At 40.4% G+C, this 21,576-nt stretch overlaps 1 protein-coding gene across 5 annotated transcripts in view; it reads left to right on the top strand.

Moving 5' to 3' along the window:
• The window catches only part of DRAM1 (DNA damage regulated autophagy modulator 1), a 47,331-nt gene that overhangs the window by 13,927 nt on the left and 11,828 nt on the right, over positions 1-21,576 (top strand). For 4 of the 5 annotated variants that reach the window (XR_009265408.1, XR_009265407.1, XM_058741614.1 and 1 more), the window contains exons 2-6: positions 4,439-4,506; positions 6,458-6,600; positions 12,769-12,946; positions 17,413-17,471; positions 21,471-21,563. Coding sequence is in view for 3 of the 5 variants with exons in the window: in XM_058741614.1 (XP_058597597.1) it covers positions 4,439-4,506; positions 6,458-6,600; positions 12,769-12,946; positions 17,413-17,471; positions 21,471-21,563 (541 nt within the window). In the remaining 2 variants the exon portion in view is untranslated. The remainder of the gene's footprint in view (positions 1-4,438; positions 4,507-6,457; positions 6,601-12,768; positions 12,947-17,412; positions 17,472-21,470; positions 21,564-21,576) is intronic. The other variant, XM_058741615.1, reaches the window with a different exon arrangement.

Here is a 21,576-nt window from a genome sequence, read left to right as displayed (position 1 = left end):
ATGTCTATTTAGGTCCCCATTTTTAATCAGATTATTTTTGTGTGTGTGTGTTGACTTGTATAAGTTCTTTATATATTTTGGAATATTAACCCCTTATGGGATATATCATTTGCAAATATCTTCTGTCATTCAGTAGGGGGCCTGGTTGTTTATTGATGGTTTCCTTTGCTGTGCAAAAGCTTTTTATTTTGGGGTAGTCCCAAATAGTTTAATTTGGCTTTTATTTTTAAAAGTTCTTAGAAATGTCAGGGTGCCTGGGTGGCTCAGTGGATTAAATGTCTGACTTTTGATTTCGGCTCAGGTCACACACAATCTCATGGTTCAAGAGTTCAAGCCCCATGTGGGGCTCCGTGCTGATGATGCGGAGCCTGCTTGGAATTCTCTCTTTCTCCCTCTCTCTCTCTGCCCCTCTCACTCTCTCTCTCTCAAAATAAATAATCTTAAAAAAAAGAACGTTCCTAGAAGTGTCACATTTTCGTTTGCTGCTTAGACAGTTTTCTTGAAATATCTTGAGTGAAATTTCACCATATGTAGTTAGGTACCATTTTGTCACTTAAGGGAAATAAATCACAAACTGACCATTCTTACCTGATAGATTGGGGAATTTGTGACTCAGATTGTATCTAACGTGTAGTATGTGTCCCTTAAATATTTTGTTCATGAGCAGATAAATTTCATGGTTGTTTGTGGAGCCAAATAAAAAAAAATTTTTAAAGATGGTTGCATTTAATCAAACAACTGGTTATGAATGCGGTGCATTAATATTTTGCTCCCGTTTTTGTAGTATGGTCACTGCCTATGTCGTAGTGCGAAGTTTAGGAATGTAGGCCCATTGATACTCACGTACTACTGGTAGGTGCTGTGGACTCAGTAATCCTGAAATAAAATCAGATTAATTATGGTAGTAAATATTTGTCAAAAGTGTTTTACAATTCAATTATGGTACTTAAGGAATTACAAGTTCTTGCCTAGTTTACACTTTCCTGGTGTACAAGAAGGGCATGATGATCTCTTTTCATTACCAACATGGTTCATTCCCATGGTGTGCTGGAGCCAGCTGATATGTGCTCCTGGGAGCCAACCGTGTACATTTCTTCCCAGTTCAATGTTTAATAACCTACATTTTGGTAGCTTGAACTTTGACTTGTTGGCAGTATTTACACCATGGAAATTGGCCTATGCTACAAATCAGACTCCCTCCGAGCAAGTTGTTAAACATTTACCAGCATACCAGTGTTCATTCTCTACCCCCACTGCCAATCCTTCTAATTTCTTCATTCCTTGCCTGCTTTAGAGCACAGGGGAGACAGGGAAGTCAAGGAGTCAGATATCTGGATTGTATTAAAAACAAAATTTAACTGAACAAAAATTTAAAGATCTTATTAACTTTATTCATGGATTCATGAATCAGGCAGCATCCAATATAGCAGACAGAAAGATCTGAGAGGGTGCCTTGGTGGCTCAGATAGTTGAGCTATCCGGCTGTTGATTGCAGCTCAGGTCTTGATCTCAGGGTCATGAGTTCAAGACCTGAGTTGGGCTCCATACTAGGTGTGAAGCCTACCTTAAAAACAAACAAACAAACAAACAAACAAACAAAAAAACAAACAAAACAAATGGAACTCTGAGGAATTGTACAAAATAAAAGACTTTTATAGACAGAAGGGAGCAGGAACGAGGAAGTTATACTGGGCAAGAAGCCAATTGGTTATTGCAAGGTTACTTTCCTTACACAGGAAGACAGGGGTCTTATAAGGCAGATTATGCAACTTGCTGTTCAGATGATTCCTGAATGACTGGTTTAAGATTCCATTTCCAGGAGAGCTGAAACTGTAAATAAGTCTCAGTTTGGTGACTTGGGGCTTAGCATGAGCAACTCCATTTTGGGTCTATTGTTTTGTGTTTAATAATTGGAATATAGATTCCTCTCCTTAATAACTCTGTGACCTTGAACAAGTTCTATAACCTCTCTAATACCAGTTTCTTCCTTAGTAAAATGGGGTTGAAATAAGACTTACCTCATGGGTCACCTGGGTGGCTCAATTGGTTAAGCATCTGACTTCAGCTCACATCATGATCTCACAGTTTGTGAGTTCAAGCCCCACATTGGGCTCTGTGCTGACAGCATGGACCCTGCTTGGATCCTCTGTCTCCCTCTCTCTCTGTCCCTCCCCTGCTTACACAGTCTCTCTCAAAAATAAACATTTAAAAAATCATAAAATCTCACCTCAAGATTTGAGGATAAAAAGAAATGATATATAATAACCACCTAACAATGTTTGGTCCATAGTAAATGCTCAGTATGTGGTATTTATTAGGTTTGGGTTGTTTTTTTTTTTTTTTTTTTATTATTGCCAGTACTGATATTCATTCATTCAACAAATACATATGGAATAGCTATTTACAAAGCACTTTTGATTTTGCCTGTATGGTTTTAAATGTACAAATGAATAAGAATAAAATACCACCTTGAAATTCTGACCTTTCAGATCACATGTCTGCTGTTATGTGGATTGCACATCTGGGCCCTTGACATATGTCTTGGTTTGCTGTCAGTGGACAGATAGTTCCAGAGTCTGGTCAACTTATCTCCTGTTAGGGCGCCTTCTTCCCACCAGCTACCTATCCTCATAAATATCTTCCTCACTCCTCCATTTCCTTGCCTTTCTTCACAAGTAAGCAGTCTTCCTGGCATGCGGCAGCTTACTCTCGCAGGTCTGTGATCGCAAGTACTCTTGCATAACTCACCTGGAAGCTGCCTCTTTAGATCCTGAGGCCAAGGATGGAAGGCTTGATTTCTACATGAGATTTAATCTTTGGGCAAAAGTGCTGCTGGAGGGTATAAGCTGTCTCTGCCTTCTTGCCATTACAGGTTCGGTCCCCTTTTCTTATCCACGTTGTCGTGCTCAGAGGGACGTCCCACACATGGTGAAGTGTTCTCTGCCTCAGCATTCCTTTGGGGAGAAAAATGGTTATTTAAATGGCAATGTTAGATTCTAAACCTTCCAGATTCTTACAGGTGCAAGTGGCACTGAGATTGAAATCATTAGGAATAGAAGTATTTGTTGTAAGGGGGAGTATTAGCCTCTTTATACTCTCCAAATATTAAGTGTGCACAAAACTTAGATTCCTGCTGCCTTCTGCACACGTGGGCTTCTTGTGGGATTTCTCAAATAATTTGAAGTGTGCCTTTTCAACATGATCAGTTTTTCAATACTTACATTTCAGAGCTGTTTTAAAACACGGAAACACTTAAAACTGGTATGAATTATTTCATGCTGGGAACTCTTTTGCCATCAGTTTTAAACTGTTGCTTTATGGGAGCAGCTTGACAATGTAAAAATGTAAACTTTGGCATGAATGAATAGAAAACAGAACACGTCAAATGCTACTTTCCAGCTCATTATTTTTTTTCCAGCTTATTTAATTGATTAATTGATTGCGCCAGAAAAATGTCTTATAGAAACTATTTTTTATTGAAATACTTTATCACAATTAATATATTCTTGATGCCTATTGTTTCCATAAGGTTCTAATAGGTATCAATGATATTGCTCAGCTTTCCACCATTCTGTTTTCAGCAGTGTAAACTCTTGTGGATAAATCAAATTGTTAAAAAAATGTACATGATGTGTTTATGTATAGTTACAATCCAGATAGTAGATTTTTCAAACTTGATTTTAGACTTCTTTTTCCCAAAATAGTCACATTCAATTCTTATTGAAAATGAACACACATCAAGTTTATTGAGAAACATCACTACCATTGACTTTAAATATTTTCTAGCTTTTTTAAAAAAATATTTATTTATTTTTGAGAGAGAGGGGGTAGGGGCAGAGAGAGGATTCAAAGCTGGCTCTGTGCTGATAAGAGATAGCTCAATGCAGGGCTCAAACTCATGAACTGCAAGATCATGACCTGAGCTGAAGCTGGATGCTTAACCAACTGAGCCATGCAGGTGCCCCAGTATTTCCTAGCTTTTTATGATCGGAAAAAATTACTTAAAAAAATTTTTTTTTACCGTTTTTATTTATTATTGAGAGACAGAGAGAGACAGAGCATGAGCAGGGGAGAGGCAGAGAGAGGAAGAAACACAGAATCCGAAGCAGGCTCCAGGCTCGGAGCTGTCAGCACAGAGCCCGATGTGGGGCTCGAACTCGCAAACCGCGAGATCATGACCCGAGCCGAAGTCGGACGCTTAACCGACTGAGCCACCCAGGCGCCCCATGATGGGAAAAAATTAAATGTAATCTCTCAAGGTAGAAAAATGAGTTTTAGATTTTTCAGAGCCAAAATGAGAATACTTTAGAGCAAAATTAGACCAAGTCTTTGGAATTCAAAGTGGCTGAACACCCAGGAGAAACACCCTATAAAACCTGCCAATTACATAGTCTGAACAGAATTCCTTTTTAATAATTCAGAAATTTCTCTTTGTCAGTGATACAGGAACAACACCTCCAGAAAGTGGTATTTTTGGATTTATGATAAACTTCTCTGCATTTCTTGGTAAGTATGCAATAATTATTATGAAAAATTCACAATGTCAAGTGAAGTAAAATGTGTCATTTACAGTTTGCATATAATTTTTTGTTATTTTTTTTAGCAGACTCAATTTTTTAGAACAATTTTAGATTCACAGCAAAACTGAGCAAAAGGTAGGGATTTCTCATATATGCCTTGCCTCCCACCCTGTGGCCTCCCCCACTGTGACCATCCCTGAAAAGAGTTGTACGTTGGTTACAAGTGATGAACCTACATTGACACATCATTATCCCCCAACCGACTGAGCCACCCAGGTGCTCCAGAGATTATATGTTATTGTGACATTACTCTCCGTAACAATAAGTGGCATTTGATTAATTGGTAAGGTCTTTGGAAAAACATACCCTTTGTACCGTCCTCACACCATTCACAAGAACCAGTGGCAATGAAAGAACTAGCCATGAAAAGCAACACTGTAAGATAATTAAGTTATAGGAAAATCCTTTAAAACCTGAGGATGGAGATGCTTTAAGCTTACACAAAACCCAGAAGCTAAACAGGAAAGAATTGATAGATTTAGTAGATAAGAAATTAAAACTTCTAAAAAAAATTAAAACTTCTAACTGATGAAGGATACCAAACCAACCAACCAACCAACAAACAAAAACCAAAAACAAAATTAAAGACAGACCAGAAGAAAACTTGTAATATTTATAGCAGACAGTAGACTAATGTATACAATGTTTAAAAAGCAACTGCAGGGGCGCCTGGGTGGCTCAGTTGGCTGAGTGTCCGACTCTTGATTTTGGTTCAGGTCATGACCTCACAGTTCCTGGGATCAAGCCCCACGTCGGGATCTGCACTGACAGCATGGTGCTTGCTTGGGATTCTCTCTCTCTCTCTCTCTCTCTCTCTCTCTCTCTCAGTAAACATTTTTTAAAAAGCAACTACAAATTAAAAATGAAGGGGTGCCTAGGTGGCTCAGTCGGTTGAGTGTCCGACTTCGGTTCAGGTCCTGATCTTGTGGTCTGTGATTTTGAGCCCTGCATCGGGCTCTGTGCTGACAGCTCAGAGCCTGGAGCCTGCTTCAGATTCTGTGTCTCCCTCTCTCTCTGCCCCTCCCCCGCTCATGCTCTGTCTGTCTCTCTCAGTCAAAAATAAATAAAACATAGAAAAAAATTTTTAAAAATGAATAGACGAACTCAAGAGAAAAATAAAAGAAATTTAAATGCAATTTTTAGAAAAAGAAATGCAGACGACCGTAGACATACTGAAAGTTGCTCAATCTCACTAATGATCAGAGGGATGCAGTTTAAACCAAAGGTTGCTGATTCTCATTCATCAGGTTAGTAGCAATTAAAAAAGCCATTAAAAGGACTTGTAAAATTGCTTTCAAACTCTGCTGTGAGAGTATAAACGCTGCCATACAGTCTTGGGGCAATTTGCAGATACTTCTTGGCATTTCAGTTGTGCACGGTTTTTGTTCCGGTAATATTGTTTCTAGGAATTCATCTTTCAGAAACACTGAAAGCATGCCAAATACTTGTGTACAAGGCTGTTCACTGAGCATTCCTTGTAACAGGAGAAACAGAGAGACAATGTAGAAGTCGAACATTAAGAGAATGATGAAATAAATATACACCGTGATGAGACCCCTAAAAATGTGGAAGTAGACTTACTTGTACTGACATGGTAAGATCTCCATGGTGACTTATCTCAAGTGAAAAAGAGTAAGTCACAGAATATGTGCACAGTAGCATTTATGTGAAAAAGATAACGGGCAAGTTTGTGTGTGATGATACACACAGTGGGGAGAGTGAGTTGGGGTGAGGAAGGACAGGGTGGGTGAGTGGGAGACTACGGCAGTTGGGAAACTGAAATACAGATTTTAAAAACACAATGCAAAACTTTCCCTGTGTTTTTAGTTCTAAAAGGTCAAATAATAAAAATTCACCAAAGTGCCCTTCTTTTTCAGGTGCAGCCACAATGTACACAAGATATAAAATAGTAGAGAAGCAAAATCAAACCAGCTATTTCAGCACGCCTGTTTTTAACCTGGTGTCGCTAGTTCTTGGATTGGTGGGATGTATCGGAATGGGCATTGTAGCCAATTTCCAGGTGTGTCCTGAAGTTTTTTTTCTGTTCTTGGGGATGATGGAATATGTGTGTGTCTGGAGTAGAGAAGCAGGAACACAAGGGGCATGCTTGTGCCAGGAGAGTTCTCAAATAGTTGGTGAGTTTGTAAAAGTGGGGATAGTTTGCTTCTTAGAAACACATCTTTATCATTTGAAAGTCAGTCCTGCCTGGTGCTTGGGAGAGGGTGGGGTTCACGTTTGCACACCTATGAGAGAGCGTGTTTCACACGATGTTCCGGACTCTGCATTGCCCCATGTTACTAACATGATCTGATGGGTGGGGAGAGCGACTTCAGTCACTGTAATAGTTCCATAAAGAGTGTGAAAGTATTTGTGTATATGAGTGTGTGTGTGTGTGTGTGTGTGTGTGTGTGTGTGTGTATTTACCAGTTCACAGAGCAGCTCCTGATCTCTTCCCTTTGCAGGTGAGGATATAGGTACTTGAAGGTGAAATCATATGCTCAGGGTTACTCAGCTCATTCATTATGGAGCCAAAACATGGAGCAAATGAACTTATATGGTGACTTCTGTGAAGTCTGCTTGATAGATTCCTACTGTGTTGAGTGTTTGAAAAAAACCCTACTTGCTTTATTCTAACTTGTAGATACCTGTTCATCCCAAGGTCTCTTTCAGGAAGGCATGTGAGCTATTTGTCCAAGGAGACAGTATTTAATATTTTTAAAAAATGTGTTGTATTTCAAATTCGTACTAGTTATAATAGTATCGTGTCCTAGGGTTATTGTAAAGGGTCCCATGAGATGTTGCAGAGTAACCAGCAGGCCGTACGTGGCAGCCCCCGGCCATCATTAGAGGCTAACACCGAGGTGGTCCTGTTCCCTCTGGCCCTGTTGTTTCTTTGTGGCGGCACAAAAGAAGTTACTCCCGGAAGACTTGCTTCTGCCCAGGAGGACTCCTTTAACTTTTTTCCCACCAGAAGTGGGCTGATCTTGTGTGATGCTGATATTCACAAAAAGGTGTCAACCTTGGCTGCCAGCCAGCTGCTAAAGTACACGTCCGTGCCCAGAAGCTGCAGTACAGGGCCGTTGCACCTGCTATGGATCTGCGAGGGTAATAACCTCGGGCCTCCACCTGTACCGTCTGCTTCCCATCCATTTGCTAATGCCCCCTCCTGCATGAAGTCAGACCGTTGTCAGAGAGTCCTCTGTCTCACCTGCACCACATGGCCTCATAAATCACTTTCTTTGCACTGCACATGGGGGATGCCATCTGTCGATCAGGGGACAGAATAAAGTGCTCCAGGAAAGTTGGTGCTGTGTTGTGAAGGGTGAGGTGGCAAACACCCTTCCTTATATTGCATAGTATCTCCAGGACACCCTGTGGGGCAGGGATGGTCTCCCAAGCCTCAGGGCTGACGAGTTTTCATTTTTGGACGTTATAAATCCATTTTTGGACGTATTTGTTGTTTCCGTATTAACATTGAAAGGTAGGTAGAAAGGTGAGAGGCAGGTTTGTAGCCTCCCCAGAGCAAGTGTAGAGGGCTTCATTGAAGGAATTGTGTGAATACATTTGCTTCTGGCTCCATTTACTTTGCTACCCCTCTTGTCCCTTTATGGCAAAATAAGACAAGGGCTGCTATACATGATTGCAGGTGACATTGGTCACATGGTGGAGACTCTTGCTTTATATTTTATGCTTGTATGCGTTTGGTTTTTCATGACAATTTTTTTAAAATTTTTTAAGTTTATTTATTTTGAGAGAGACAGAGACAGCGTGAGCAGGGAGGGCAGAGAGAGGGAGAGAGAATCCCAAGCAGGTTCTATGCCCCCACGGCATAGCCCCACATGGGACCCAAACTCACAAAACCATGAGATCATGACCTGAGCTGACACCAAGAGTCAGACGCTTAACCACCTGAGCCACTCAGGTGCCCCTTTTCATGACGACATTTATTGAAAATTTCCTATATGATGGAATTTATGAAAACATCCAGTACTCCTATCATGCTAGTAATGACCTCAGAATACAGGTAGTAGCATTTTCCTCATTTGCCAGTGGAGACATGGAGGCCCAGAGGGGTTAATACTTGCCCAGGATTGTCTGAGCACCGAAAGGCAGAAGGGCACTTTGAATTGAAGCAGTCTGTCTGGAGCCTGTGGGAAAGAGTTAACTCCATTGCCAGAATGGGTAAATCTCTGAGAGTGAAAGCATGTACACAATTCACATCCCTAGTACCAGAAAGCATGATGGGAAGCAAAATTAAAATGGGGGGTGAAGGGAAGATTTGGAATGATATAATCGTTAGTAGATTGTTGGATATGAATTATTCGGTGGGGAATAATAGGCACTAGATGATATCCTATCGCTTTATTCTCCAAATAACTCATGGTATAAGCACCATAGCCATCAAGTTTTAAACCAGAAAGGCAGACTTTAGAAAGAAAACTTAGATGTCAGATAATTGAACTTGTGGTTCTCTTTAGGGTTTCTATGAAGTGATTACATCTTCACAAAAACCAGAAATAGAATCTTAAGCTTTCCTGAGAGCAGAGTGTTTGCCTTGTCATTGTTCCCATAAATATATCTTTACAACTTCCTTGTTTTATATCCTGTAATTCATTTTCAGCATGCCAACCTGAGCCGTTTCTTCCAGAGGAATTGGAGGTGTGCGGGCAGGAGAGCGCTGGCTATCTCTGGGGGATTTGCTTGTGTAGGAGTAAATTGTATTCATCACAAGTTCCCAGAGCTCTCTGTCCTGAGCTGGTAGGCAGAATGGCAACTTTTTGGTGTGTCCTCACCAATCTCTCTCAATGCTTTACTTTCCTTCCAGAAATTTCCTTTTTGGAAAAAGTTGTTTTCCAAGGTTTAACCCTTTCAACTTTCTAGTTTTCTCTATTTTTACTATCTTTTATTGTTTTAAATGTTTATTTATTGTAAATGTTAACTCATTTTTTGAGAGAGAGACAGAGCGTGAATAAGGGACGGGCAGAGAGAGAGGGAGACACAGAATCCAAAGAAGGCTCCAGACTCTGAGCTGTCAGCACAGAGCTTGACATGGGGCTCAAACTCACGAACTGTGAGATGATGACCTGAGCCGAAGTCAGACACTTAACCAACTGAGCCACCCGGGCGCACCTCTATTTTTTACTTTTTTAAATTAATAAGAGAGTTTCAAAAAAGAGGTCGAAAAAGGGTGCTGGGTTTTTATTTTAGCTTCTATCCACAATTCATGCCTCATCTGAGAATCATTTTGCTTCTAAAAGACCTTTGATGTGAGAGTGTGTACTCCACAGGGGAAAAAGCACATCCCACATACGACCCCTGCAGAGTCAAGGACCTTTTGACCCAGTAATGTCAGGGTTAATGTGGGGGTTTTTGAGGGCCCATGAAGTTTGCAGATTAAGATCCTAAAGGATGTGTTGAATTGGACAGGGTTTAAGAAGCGAATTCCCTGATAGTGTAATTGGAGGAAACAGAGTATTTAAGTTCAGGATGTTGATTTACTTAGCAAAAAAAGAAAGTAGACAGTGGAAAGCATCAGGATTCTCAGAAGATTATTCCTTAAAAGGACTCATTAGCAGTGGACATCATCTTGCCTTTTGTTTTCCCTTGTCCTAATGTGCCTAACATTCAAGGGGGGGAGGAGAGGATCTGTTTGTCTTCATTCTTTTATTATTATTATATTTTGGTTTAATATTGTTTTTTCCCCAGATTTACTGAGGTATCATTGACATATAACCTTGTATTAGTCTAAGATAACATAGTGATTTGATATATGTATATATTGCAAAATGATCACTATAAGTTCATCAACATACATTGCCTCACATAGTTACAATTTTTTTCTTGTGATGACAACTCTTAAGATTTACTCTCTTAGCAAAAAAAAAAAAAAAGATTTACTCTCTTAGCAACTTTCGAATATACAGTACAGCACTGTTAACTATGCTCACCATGCTGTACATGACATCCTCAGGCCCTATATCTGGAATTTTCTATGTTTTGACCCCCTTTTCTCCACCTCCACCCCCCCATCTCTGGCAACCATCAATCTGTTTTCTGTATCAAAGAGTTCAGCTTTTAACTTTTTTAAGATTCCACATATAAGTGAGATCACACAGTATTTGTCTTTCTCTGTCTGACTTACTTCACTTAGCATAATACCCTCAGTATCCACCCATGTTGTCATAAATGGCAATACTTCTTTCTTCTTTATGGCTTAATAGTAATTGGTGTGTGTGTATCACATTTTAATTATCCATTCATCCATTGAGGGACACTTAAGTTGTTTCTATGTTTCACCTATTGTAAATAGTGCTGCTATGAACATGAGCATGCAGTTATCTATTCAAGAGAGTGATTTCATTTTCTTTGAATTATTGTTATTTTTCATTGTAGTAAAATAATTGGCCATCTAAACCATTTTTAAGTGTACAGTTCAGTGATTTTTTTTTTTAATTCTTAAAGTACTTAAATGTCTAAAAATTTTTTAAAGGGCATAGAATGTATTTTACTTTCTATATATAACTTTCCTAAATCTGTATGCCATGCTAGGTATCCTAGGAATACAAAATCCATACCTAATAAATGAGTAATTGATAGGCCATGTTGCAAAATGTCAGTGCAGCCATATTTTATTATAACATAAATCAAGTTGTGGATTTTCCCCTATATTCCTAGGTTTGATACCAGGAAATAAATTTCCCTAGCAAATAAATTTGAAAGTGGTTTTTCTTTTTTTTTTTTTCCTTAAAAAAATTTTTTTTTAATGTTTGCTTTTGAGACAGAGCATGAGCAAGGGGAGGGATAGAAAGAGAGGGAGACACAGAATCTGAAGCAGGCTCCAGGCTCTGAGCTGTCAGCACAGAGCCCGATGTGGGGCTTGAACTCACAAACTGCGAGATCATGACCTGAGCCGAAGTCAGACGCTTAACTGACTGAGCCACCCAGGCACCTCTGGTTTTTCTTTTTTTAATCTTCTTTTCCCATGTGGAGAATAAAGATTTGATATCAGTTTATTTTTGAACAGATGAAGAACACCGTGGTTCTGGGGAAGCCTGGGTGATCCAGGTCAAAGAAAAGTCTGGGAAGGACAGGGTGTGGACAGTGGGGCCAGCAGGAGTCTGGGGCCCAAACCAGGCCCTCTTGGACAATACTTTCACTTCCCCCTTTGCAAAGCTCACATCTTCAAGTTCAACCAGAGACTCTGTTGTTCAATCCAATATCATAGTTATACCATAATTGTGCCCGTTGCACAATTAAAAGGAGCCTAAAGTGAGCTCCTTGAATGGTCTATCATGAGCATGTTGGGGATCAATACCAGACTCTTTGCCTAGATTGATGTAAGGGTGCCTTCTGGTTGAATTGGCTGGTTAGAGGATGTAGGGGTAGGGCCTTGACTTGAACCTACCTTGGCATGGCAAGGGCAGTGTCTTTACTTAGATTTGCATGTGCATGTGGGGAGAGACAAAGAGACTATTGGGGAGCAGGGAGCCTGAAAACCCGAAGCCACCCTTGGTACCTTCACGGAACCAGTTACATGCTGCTAAATGAAATTCATCATATAATTTTCACTGCAAACCTGCAAGGCAGAAATTATTATGCCTATTTTACAGATACAGAGACTGAGGTTATAAAAAATTTTTTTTTAACATTTTATGTATTTTTGAGACAGAGACAGAGCATGAACGGGGGAGGGGCAGAGAGAGACGGAGACACAGAATCGGAAGCAGGCTCCAGGCTCTGAGCCATCAGCCCAGAGCCTGACACGGGGCTCGAACTCACGGACCGCGAGATCGTGACCTGAGCTGAAGTCGGCCACTTAACCGACTGAGCCACCCAGGCGCCCCGAGACTGAGGTTATAAACTAAGGTCACAGAACCCAGTGGCAGAGTTGAAATTTTTTTATCCGGTTCTGCCAGACTCCAGAGCCCACCATATTCAACTCTCCCCCCCTCGAAGGCAGATATCACTTTGTCCCTGTCCAGCATGCCCACGTTTGCTGTGGAACAACTAAGGGCATTTACTGCAGGGTCTGGAAGGCTTTTCTCGTGGTAGTCTTCTGCAGGCAGTGGCATTTTCCAAGGAGTGGTGGGTGCATCTGTGGCTTTGAGTGGACCAGCGTGGGTGGGTGCGTGGGCCTACTGCACGCGGACTCACGTGGAGTAACACCTGTTTGTGATTCTCTCTCCAGGAGTTAGCTGTCCCCCTGGTCCATGACGGCGGTGCCCTCTTGGCTTTTGTCTGTGGTGTGGTCTACACACTCCTGCAGTCCGTCATCTCTTACAAATCGTGTCCCCAGTGGAACAGCCTCTCCACGTGCCACGTGCGGATGGCCATCTCTGCCGTTTCCTGTGCAGCTGTGGTCCCCAGTATCCTTTTGCACATTTGTCAGTGTCTTCGAAAGCTTAACCCTTCTCCCTCGCCCCCAAAAAAGTATGAAAAAAAAGGAAATATTAACAGCCCCGTTTCCACATGCTTCAGAAGAACAACTGGAGGAAAAGTGTAAATCATTAAGAAAATATTTCCACATTGTGTTGTTATTTCAAAAGAATCTTTGTGGGGAACGGTGTGCAGGGAGAATGGCAACATGTCCAAATACTTTAGTCTGTTTCCTTTCCTCCCAACAGGGAAAATTTCATAAGCCATGTGAAAATATTTATTTTTCTTTGTAGTGCTTGGTCAAAGACACCAAATATTGATATTGTACTTAAAGTAATAGCCCTGTGAAGTCCCAAGGGGCTGTACTCTGCCCTCACCCTGCACGTAGGTGATTCATTAGATGGTCTGACTTACTCATCCATGTTAAGAGGTTTTAGAAAGCTCTCTATCATTTATTTCTAAATCACTCGAAATACATTTAGCCTTCTCTTGTTATCACTGATGCCAGTTTCAAAATGAAATCTCATTCCATTTTCGTATTCCACAATGTGAAAAGAAAATCTGAATTTTTATGCTTATGCATTCTGATTTAGAGGGAATGAGAGCTTGATCTTTCTCTCTTTCTTTCTAGAGCTATTTAACAGAAAAAAAAAAAAAAGCTGTGTCTTTAAGAGGTGGAAAATTCCCCATCTTTCAAAATACTGTCTGTAGTCTTATCAGAGAAAACTGCAGAGGCATCAAAAAATGTTGATTCCTGTCAGATTGTAGAAAAATAGAAAACTGTTTAATTAGTGGAAACTTTGTTAGTCTGGACTGAGTTGTATAAAGTGGGCAAAGCTTGAGTAAAAATGCACCATGTGCTTCTAAATATTAAGCTCTGTGATTCTCCTTTAAAATCGAAGCTATACTGGGGCGCCTGGGTGGCGCAGTCGGTTAAGCGTCCGACTTCAGCCAGGTCACGATCTCGCGGTCCGTGAGTTCGAGCCCCGTGTCAGGCTCTGGGCCGATGGCTCGGAGCCTGGAGCCTGTTTCCGATTCTGTGTCTCCCTCTCTCTCTGCCCCTCCCCCGTTCATGCTCTGTCTCTCTCTGTCCCAAAAATAAAAAAAAAATTAAAAACGTTGAAAATAAAAAAAAAATAAAATCGAAGCTATACAAAATGTACAGTCTAAGTATGATTTTGGGTTTCGTTTTGTTTTTTTCATCTTAGGGAAGGAAATTTTTGATTACAAAATTTCTAAGTACAGAGGAAGCAAATCCTAGTGTTGAGAAATTTAAACAAAATACAGACCCTTGTTCCAGAGATGGTTCCTTCTCAATTCTTTGTTCTATTTATGGATTGAAGACACTCATGTTTGTCTTCAAATATAACTACTTTTAGCTTGTGTTAGTTGTAAAGTATATAGAAGTGTTTGTAGTGTTAAAACCAAAGTTCCTTCCTTGCTTCCAACTTTTGAGACACATCTCTAGATGGTAAAATTAGAGAGAATTTTAGCAGAATAAGGCTTTCAGCCATCAGAGTTTCACACACAAATAGTTCCCATTTTTAGGCAGCTCCAATGAGCCATGCCAAGGGACAGCTTTCCCACAGAAACAGGTCATGTCCCTGTATTAAATTAACTTGAATGAATTCATCCATATGAAGAGTTCTTTTGTCTTAAACATTAGCAAGGTATTTATATTTCTTTACAAAGATTTCAAAGCATCTTTGAAATGCCCTTGTCTCTCCTTACTACAGTATTTCTGTGAAACACCATCATTTGACTACTGAAGAAACTGAAACAGAGAGTGAGGCTGGTTGCTAGGATCTTGCTTCTAAGCCCTTCCTGTGAGACTATCCATCTTGCACCTGGCTTCTAAAGCTTTCAAAACCTTCACAAAATCACTAACAGCATAAAGCCCAGGTTCCTTTTCTTGAGACCCATAATTTGACACCTCATTTTACATTGTTTCTTCTGGACTTGCCTGCTTTCTGTTCTCAGCTTTCACCCATTCTCTTCTACCTGGATGGATTATCTTCCTCCACCTTGTTTTCTAGAGCCTAGCTGTCCAGTATGGTAGCCACTAGCTACACGAGGCTACTGAGCACTTGAAATGTGGCTGGTCCACATGGAAATGTGCAGTAAGTGTAAAAACCACACTGATTTCAAAGATTTAAGAAGAAAGAAAAGGAGAATATAAAATACATCACATTACTTCTTTATATTATTGCATGTTGAAATGATACCATTTTTGATATATTGAGTTAGATAAGATATATTATTAAAATTAATTTCATTTGGTTTTATTTATGTATTAAGATTTATTTTTATTTATTTTTTAATTTTTTTATTTTGGAGAGAGTGCATCCTCAAGTGGGGGAGGGGCAGGGGGAGAGATTAGGAGAATCTTTTTTTTTTTAACTTCATTTTTTATTTTTTAAAATTTACATCCAAATTAGTTAGCATATAGTGAAGCAATGATTTCAGGAGTAGATTCCTTAATTCCCCTTCCCCATTTAGCCCATCCTCCCCTCCCACAACCCCTCCAGTAACCCTCTTTTTGTTCCCCATATTTAAGAGTCTCTTCTGTTTTGTTCCCCTCCCTGTTTTTATATTATTTTTGTTTCCCTTCCCTTATGTTCATCTGTTTTGTCTCTTAAAGTCCTCATATGAGTGAAGTCATATGATTTTTGTCTTTCTCTGACTAATTTCACTTAGCATAATACCCTCCAGTTCCATCCACGTAGTTGCAAATGGCAAGATTTCGTTCTTTTTGATTGCCGAGTAATACTCCATTGTATATATGTGTATCAATATATATATGTTGAGTATATATGTAATATATGTATATATTATCCGAGAATGGGAGAATCTTAAGCAGGTTCCACACTCAGCACGGAATCCAACGTGGGGTTCAATCCCATGATCCTGGGATTATAACCTGAGCCAAAATCAAGAGTCGGATGTTCAACCCAGACGCCCCTAAGATTTTATTTTTAAGTAATCTCTACACCCAACAGGGGGCTTGATCTCACAACCCCGAGATCAAGAGTCACATGCTTTACTGACTGAGCCAGCCAGACACCCCCTCATTTGGTTCTTTTTAGGTTTTTTGTTGTTGTTGTTGTTGTTGTTGTTGTTTGTTTGTTTGTTTTTTACTGTGGCTACTATAGTAGAATATTTTAAATTACGCATGTGGCTGGCATTAATTTCTGGGGTGACGCTGCTCTAGAGAGCTCCTCAAGCCTCAACTCAGATTAGGCTCAACTCAGTGAAGCCTTTCCTGACCCCTCACACCCCATTCCACTCTGAACTCATCGTTTTCCCTCCTAGTCATCACTGTGCCCTGTTCTTTTCTGTCTTAATGCAGCACATTCTCTGGGCTTCGTCCGACAAGGCTGTGATGTTTCCAAGAGCTGACACCAAGTTTGTTTTTCCAGAGTTTTCTCTGTCTCCCCCTTCCTCCCCACCAGCATGGTACCTGATGCACAGAAGATAGGACTCAAGAACAAAGAATTAAGAGATTTTTAAACTATTAGAAACAGATATGGTAATGACATGATCAGAGAATCTTCTATGCTTTCTACTCCTTTTATTTTGAGAAACCGAGAAGTGTTAAGAATTGCAAAATATTGGGGGGTGGGGAGGGCAGGGAGAGGAGATGCTGACTCTGTATTCAGAGGAAGTTCTAAACTTGGCATTGACTCTAAGCTTTGAATTCGTCTGTTTGCAAAAGCATTTTAAGAGCATCTCATCTCTAGCCTTCCCTTTTGCCTTCTAAGCTCCATCAGAATGGCTGTCCCCGCCTTTGTGCAGACAGTCAACGGAGGCTCTGGCCTCAGTCCTGGGCACTGTTTGACTGGCCTCTCAGGGTATCTCCTAAGGTCAGAGGTAGGACATTATCTCTTTGATTTGTACACCCTTTGGGCCAGGAAGGAAGGGCTCTGCTTATACTCGATTACTTGATGGGAAAAGTCTGTTTTTTAAAGACAGGAGTTTGAATCTTTACCTTGTTTTTGTAGATGAACCTTGGTAGTTTGTGGTGCTTTTGTACCTTGAAATGTTAATCTTCCCTTAAAGCTGTTGTCTTGAAAATAGTATTTTAGGGAAAGAGTATTTTTATTCAATACTTTTATTTAGGGAAAGTAGTATTTTAGGGGAAGAGTATTCAAAAAGAACCCATCTGGATGGCTGTGTCAGTCATTTTGACAAAATTTAAAAAGCAGAGTGGGGCATAATGTAGCCACAAATGAAAATTTTACTATACGTAACTGAAAAGGTATTGCTAAGGAATGACTGTATTTCCATCACAGTCTAATTTAAGGGTTGAGATTATAAGAAGCTGATATAATTGGTTTGATTACAGAAATGTTGGTATTAATATTTTGACCCTGTGTGATGATTATTAGCAGAATAGTCTTAACATTCAAAGACCTGGTTTTTTTCTGGACTTTCCTTAACAATCTCCTTTTTTTAGTGATCGCCTGTGCTTCACTAATTTCTATAACCAAGCTGGAATGGAATCCAAAAGAAAAGGTAAAATTTAACTCAGTATGATTGTTGAACGTGGTTCCTGGGATTATTTTCAAAATTTTGAATTCCTAATTGAATTTCCTAATCAAAAGAGGTAGGGCAGGGGGTCAGTATGAATTAAGGTGTATGGAGGGCAGAAGAAGCAGAGAATGTTAAGCAGAGAGGATGAGATCAGCTCCAACATGGAGGGTAGTTTGTTTCAGGATGGAGTGGAAAATAAATGTGGTCAGGGCTATATTTGCAGGAGGGGAGTTAACGCAAAGGTTTTGAATGGGCAAGTACATGGAAAGAAGATTAGCAGGGAGATATTAGTCAGAAGCAACCCTGGGATGAATGGATGAGGAGAGAGCCCGGAGTTAAGGTGGCAGGAAGAAGGCAGTTCTCTAGCTTTCAAATCAAGATTTGCCTAGGGGACTCAGCAGCACTCAGGGAAATGAAAATCAAAACCACAATGAGATATCACCTCGTTCTGACACCTGTCAGAATGGCTAAAATAAAAAAACACACGAAACAAATGTTAAGGAGGATGTGAAAAGAAAGGGACCCTCATGCGCTGTTGGTGGGAATGCAAACTGGTGCAGCCACTGTGGAAAGCACGATGGAGGTTCCTCAAAAAGTTAAAAATAGAAGTACCATATGATCCAGTAATCATGCTACTGGGTATTTACCCCAAAAATACAAAAATTCTAATTCAAAAGGATAGATGCACCCCTATGTTTACTACATTATTTACAATAGCTAAATTATGGAAGTGGTCCAAATACCCATTGGTAAATAAATGGATAAAGAAGATGTGGAATATATACACAATGAAATATTACTCAGCCATGAAAAGAATGAAATCTTGCTATTTACAACAACATGGATGGAGCCAGAGAGTATATACTAAGTGAAGTAAGTCAGAGAAAGACAAATACCATATGACTTCCCTCATATGTGGCATTTGAAAAACAAATGAGCAAATGGAAAAAAGAGAGAGACAAACCAAGAAACAGACTTTTAACTATAGAGGATAAACAGATGATTAGCAGAGGGGAGGTGGGTAGAGGAATGGATGAAATAGGTGAAGGGGATTAAGAGTACACTAATCATGATGAGGACTGAATAATATATGGAAATGTTGAATCATTACATTGTACACCTGAGATTAATATAACACTCTATATTAACCATACAGAAATGAAAATTTAAAACTTTTAAAAATGGAATGAAAAGAGGGGCATCTGGGTGGCTCACTTAATTGGTTAAGCATCTGACTCTTGATTTCAGCTGACAGTTGTGAGACCAACTGTCCCCGTGTAGGGCTCTATGCTGACAGCTCTGGAGTCTGCTTGGGATTCTCTTTTCCTCCCTCTCCGCCCCTCTCCTGCTCATGTGTGTGTGCGCGCACACACACACACACACACTCTCTTTCTCTCTCTCCCTCTCTCTCTCAAAATAAATAAATAAAGTAAAAAAAAAAAAGGAAATAAAAAAATTAGCCTAGGGTGGAAGTAATATGGGGAAATATTTAATGGGTACTGGCAAGTGACAAATGAGAATAGAAGGACATGAATCAAAGAAGACTTCCAAGTGTTATCTTGGGGAAAGCAAAGAATCTGTCCCCATAAACAGAGAGAAATAGGGTCCTGAACAGGAATAAATGATTCCATGGCCGGGGGCAGGTGGGGACTGGGTGGTTTGGTTTTAGAATTGTTGAATCTGAGGCTGTAGTGAAACATTAAAGAGAAATGTCCAGTTATTGTGAGGGAATAGAATGGGGGGGGGGCAACTGGGAACCATCAGGGAACAGGGTAGAGGGACTGGTAATTTCCAGCCCAAATGTCAGAACACCTGGAATTGAAGGTTTGGAGTTGAGATGGACTCATGCCATTGGCTACTCATAGTGGTGGCTCATCTAGATGCCACATAGGGAACGAATGATGCCCAGGAGAGGAGAGTTAGTGGGAGAATGGCAGTTTGTTTTTCAAGGACCAGGGGAGTTACCAATGTTTTTCAAAAGACAGTTTCAGTAAAATGTTGGTATCAGAAGCCAATTGCAGGAGGTTAAAGAAATGGTGAGAGGGATGGTTCATTCATTCATCAGTCTAGTGTTTGGAGGTGTGAGGAAAGGGAGAAATAAGATGGTGGCTAGAGGGCCAGTGGGATCCGTGGATTTTCCACAACAGAGGACTGGGTCATGTGAGGAAGCCTGCAAGAGACAACAGAGAGACTGAAGATGGGGAGGAAAAGAATGATCCAGACACAAGTTTTAAGAAAGTCCCTTCTGAAAGCCAGACCTCACAGCCAAGCAGCTTCAGGTGTATTTTTACCATTCAGCCACTGGGGGGAGGCATTTCACCACAAATCAAACAAACCAGCTGCTGGGAAGGATTCATCAGAGTATATATATCCCCCAGACAGTTGAAAATTGTTTTTTATTTCGACTTCTATCTTAAAAATATGAAAAGTACCACATTTTTGTTCACTCCATAAATTACCATGCTATGCTTGTGTTGCTTTCTGTTCCCAATATCAAAGAATGCACACAAAACCCTTTGCATTAACTCACTGAATGGGATAATCAGTTAGGTACTTCCCTAGACTTCTGTGGAGAGCTTGGGAACTTTATAGCACATTCCTGTGCATTGACTTACTTGGTAGGGAGTGTAAGAATTATAAAATCATTGTCTCATTTTATTTTATTATTTTTAAAAAATTTCTTTTTAATGCTTACTGCTTACTTATTTTTGAGAGACAGATGGAGCCTGAGTGGGGGAGGGGCAGAGAGAGAGGGAGACAGAATCTGAAGCAGGCTCCAGGCTCTGAGCTGTCAGCACAGAGCCCGATGTGGGGCTCGAATTTGTGAGCTTCAGTATTATGACCTGAGCTGAAATTGGATGCTTAACCAACTGAGCCACCCAGGCACCCTTATAATATCATTGTCTCATTAAAAAAAAAAAAAAAGTGTATTTATTTTGAGAGTTGGTGGCGGGGGACAGAGGAGGGTCAGAGAGAGCAAGAGAGAGAGAATCCCAAGCAGGCTCTGAAGCACTGTCAGCACAGAGCCCGACATGGAGCTAGAACTCCCGAATCATGAGATCATGACCTGAGCCGAAGTCAGACGCTTGACGGACTGAGCCACCCAGGTGCCCCTAAAAATGCTTTTAAAGTAATTTACCGCATTTAAAAATCAGGAGAGATCACATACACAAACACACAAACACAGGCTTTCTTCTGAATCTCTCAAAGCAACACTGGAGTCACCGTTTCCTATTTGAGGAAAACGGAATTGAGCCGATGAGGAGTGGGCTCTCAGTCCTCCCTCTCTTTTTGCAATCATCAGTTCCATTTATTTTTATTAATTCTCTGGCCCACATAGGAGAAACCCCCAATTAAAGCCTTCCATTCTTTCATCTCTGCCCCCAGTAAGATAGTTAACGTGTAGATGTCTCATTAGCCTGCGCTTTGTGGCTGTGTTTACCTTACAGTGTTAAGCAGAATTAGGTTCTAAATGGACATTTTGTATAGTAACAGGAAATATAACACCAAGTGGTGACAGCCAGTCTCCTCCAGGTGCGAGAGCTCATTCTGTTTTAACAAGGGCCCAAAGGCTGACTAGATAGATGTTTTTAGGCATGCCTTTGAACTTTGGGATTCCTTAGCAGTGGGAGAGCAAGTCATGCCTTGAATGGAAAGTTCTTTCTTCCCTTGAGTCCAAATGTGTTTCTCAGCCATTTTGTGGCCCTTATTCTGCCTTTTGAAGTGTACAGACTAGGTCGTAAAACCAGAGTGTACGAGAGCCCCAAGAACTTTTGGGATAATTGCATTCACATTCTCATTGGGCAGGTGCCCTCACTGGGCAGGTGTTCATCTCCCTGGCCTTTCACTGCCTTTTCTCAAGGGGTTGATTTATGCTCATCAGACAAGGTTTTCATTTGGTCTGACCAGCGTTGTATTTCAATACATACAGTATGGTGAAGGTATTTAGGCTAAATTCTGTTTCTTTATTGTTGCTATTAGGATTATATATATCACGTAGTGAGTGCAATCTGTGAATGGACAGTGGCCTTTGGTTTTATTTTCTACTTCCTAACATTCATCCACGATTTCCAGGTAGGTATTTACC

The sequence above is a fragment of the Neofelis nebulosa genome, chromosome 8 (assembly GCF_028018385.1).
Source record: "Neofelis nebulosa isolate mNeoNeb1 chromosome 8, mNeoNeb1.pri, whole genome shotgun sequence".
In the NCBI taxonomy this organism is placed as follows: Eukaryota; Metazoa; Chordata; class Mammalia; order Carnivora; family Felidae; genus Neofelis; species Neofelis nebulosa.
This window is presented reverse-complemented; position numbering and strand designations above follow the sequence as displayed.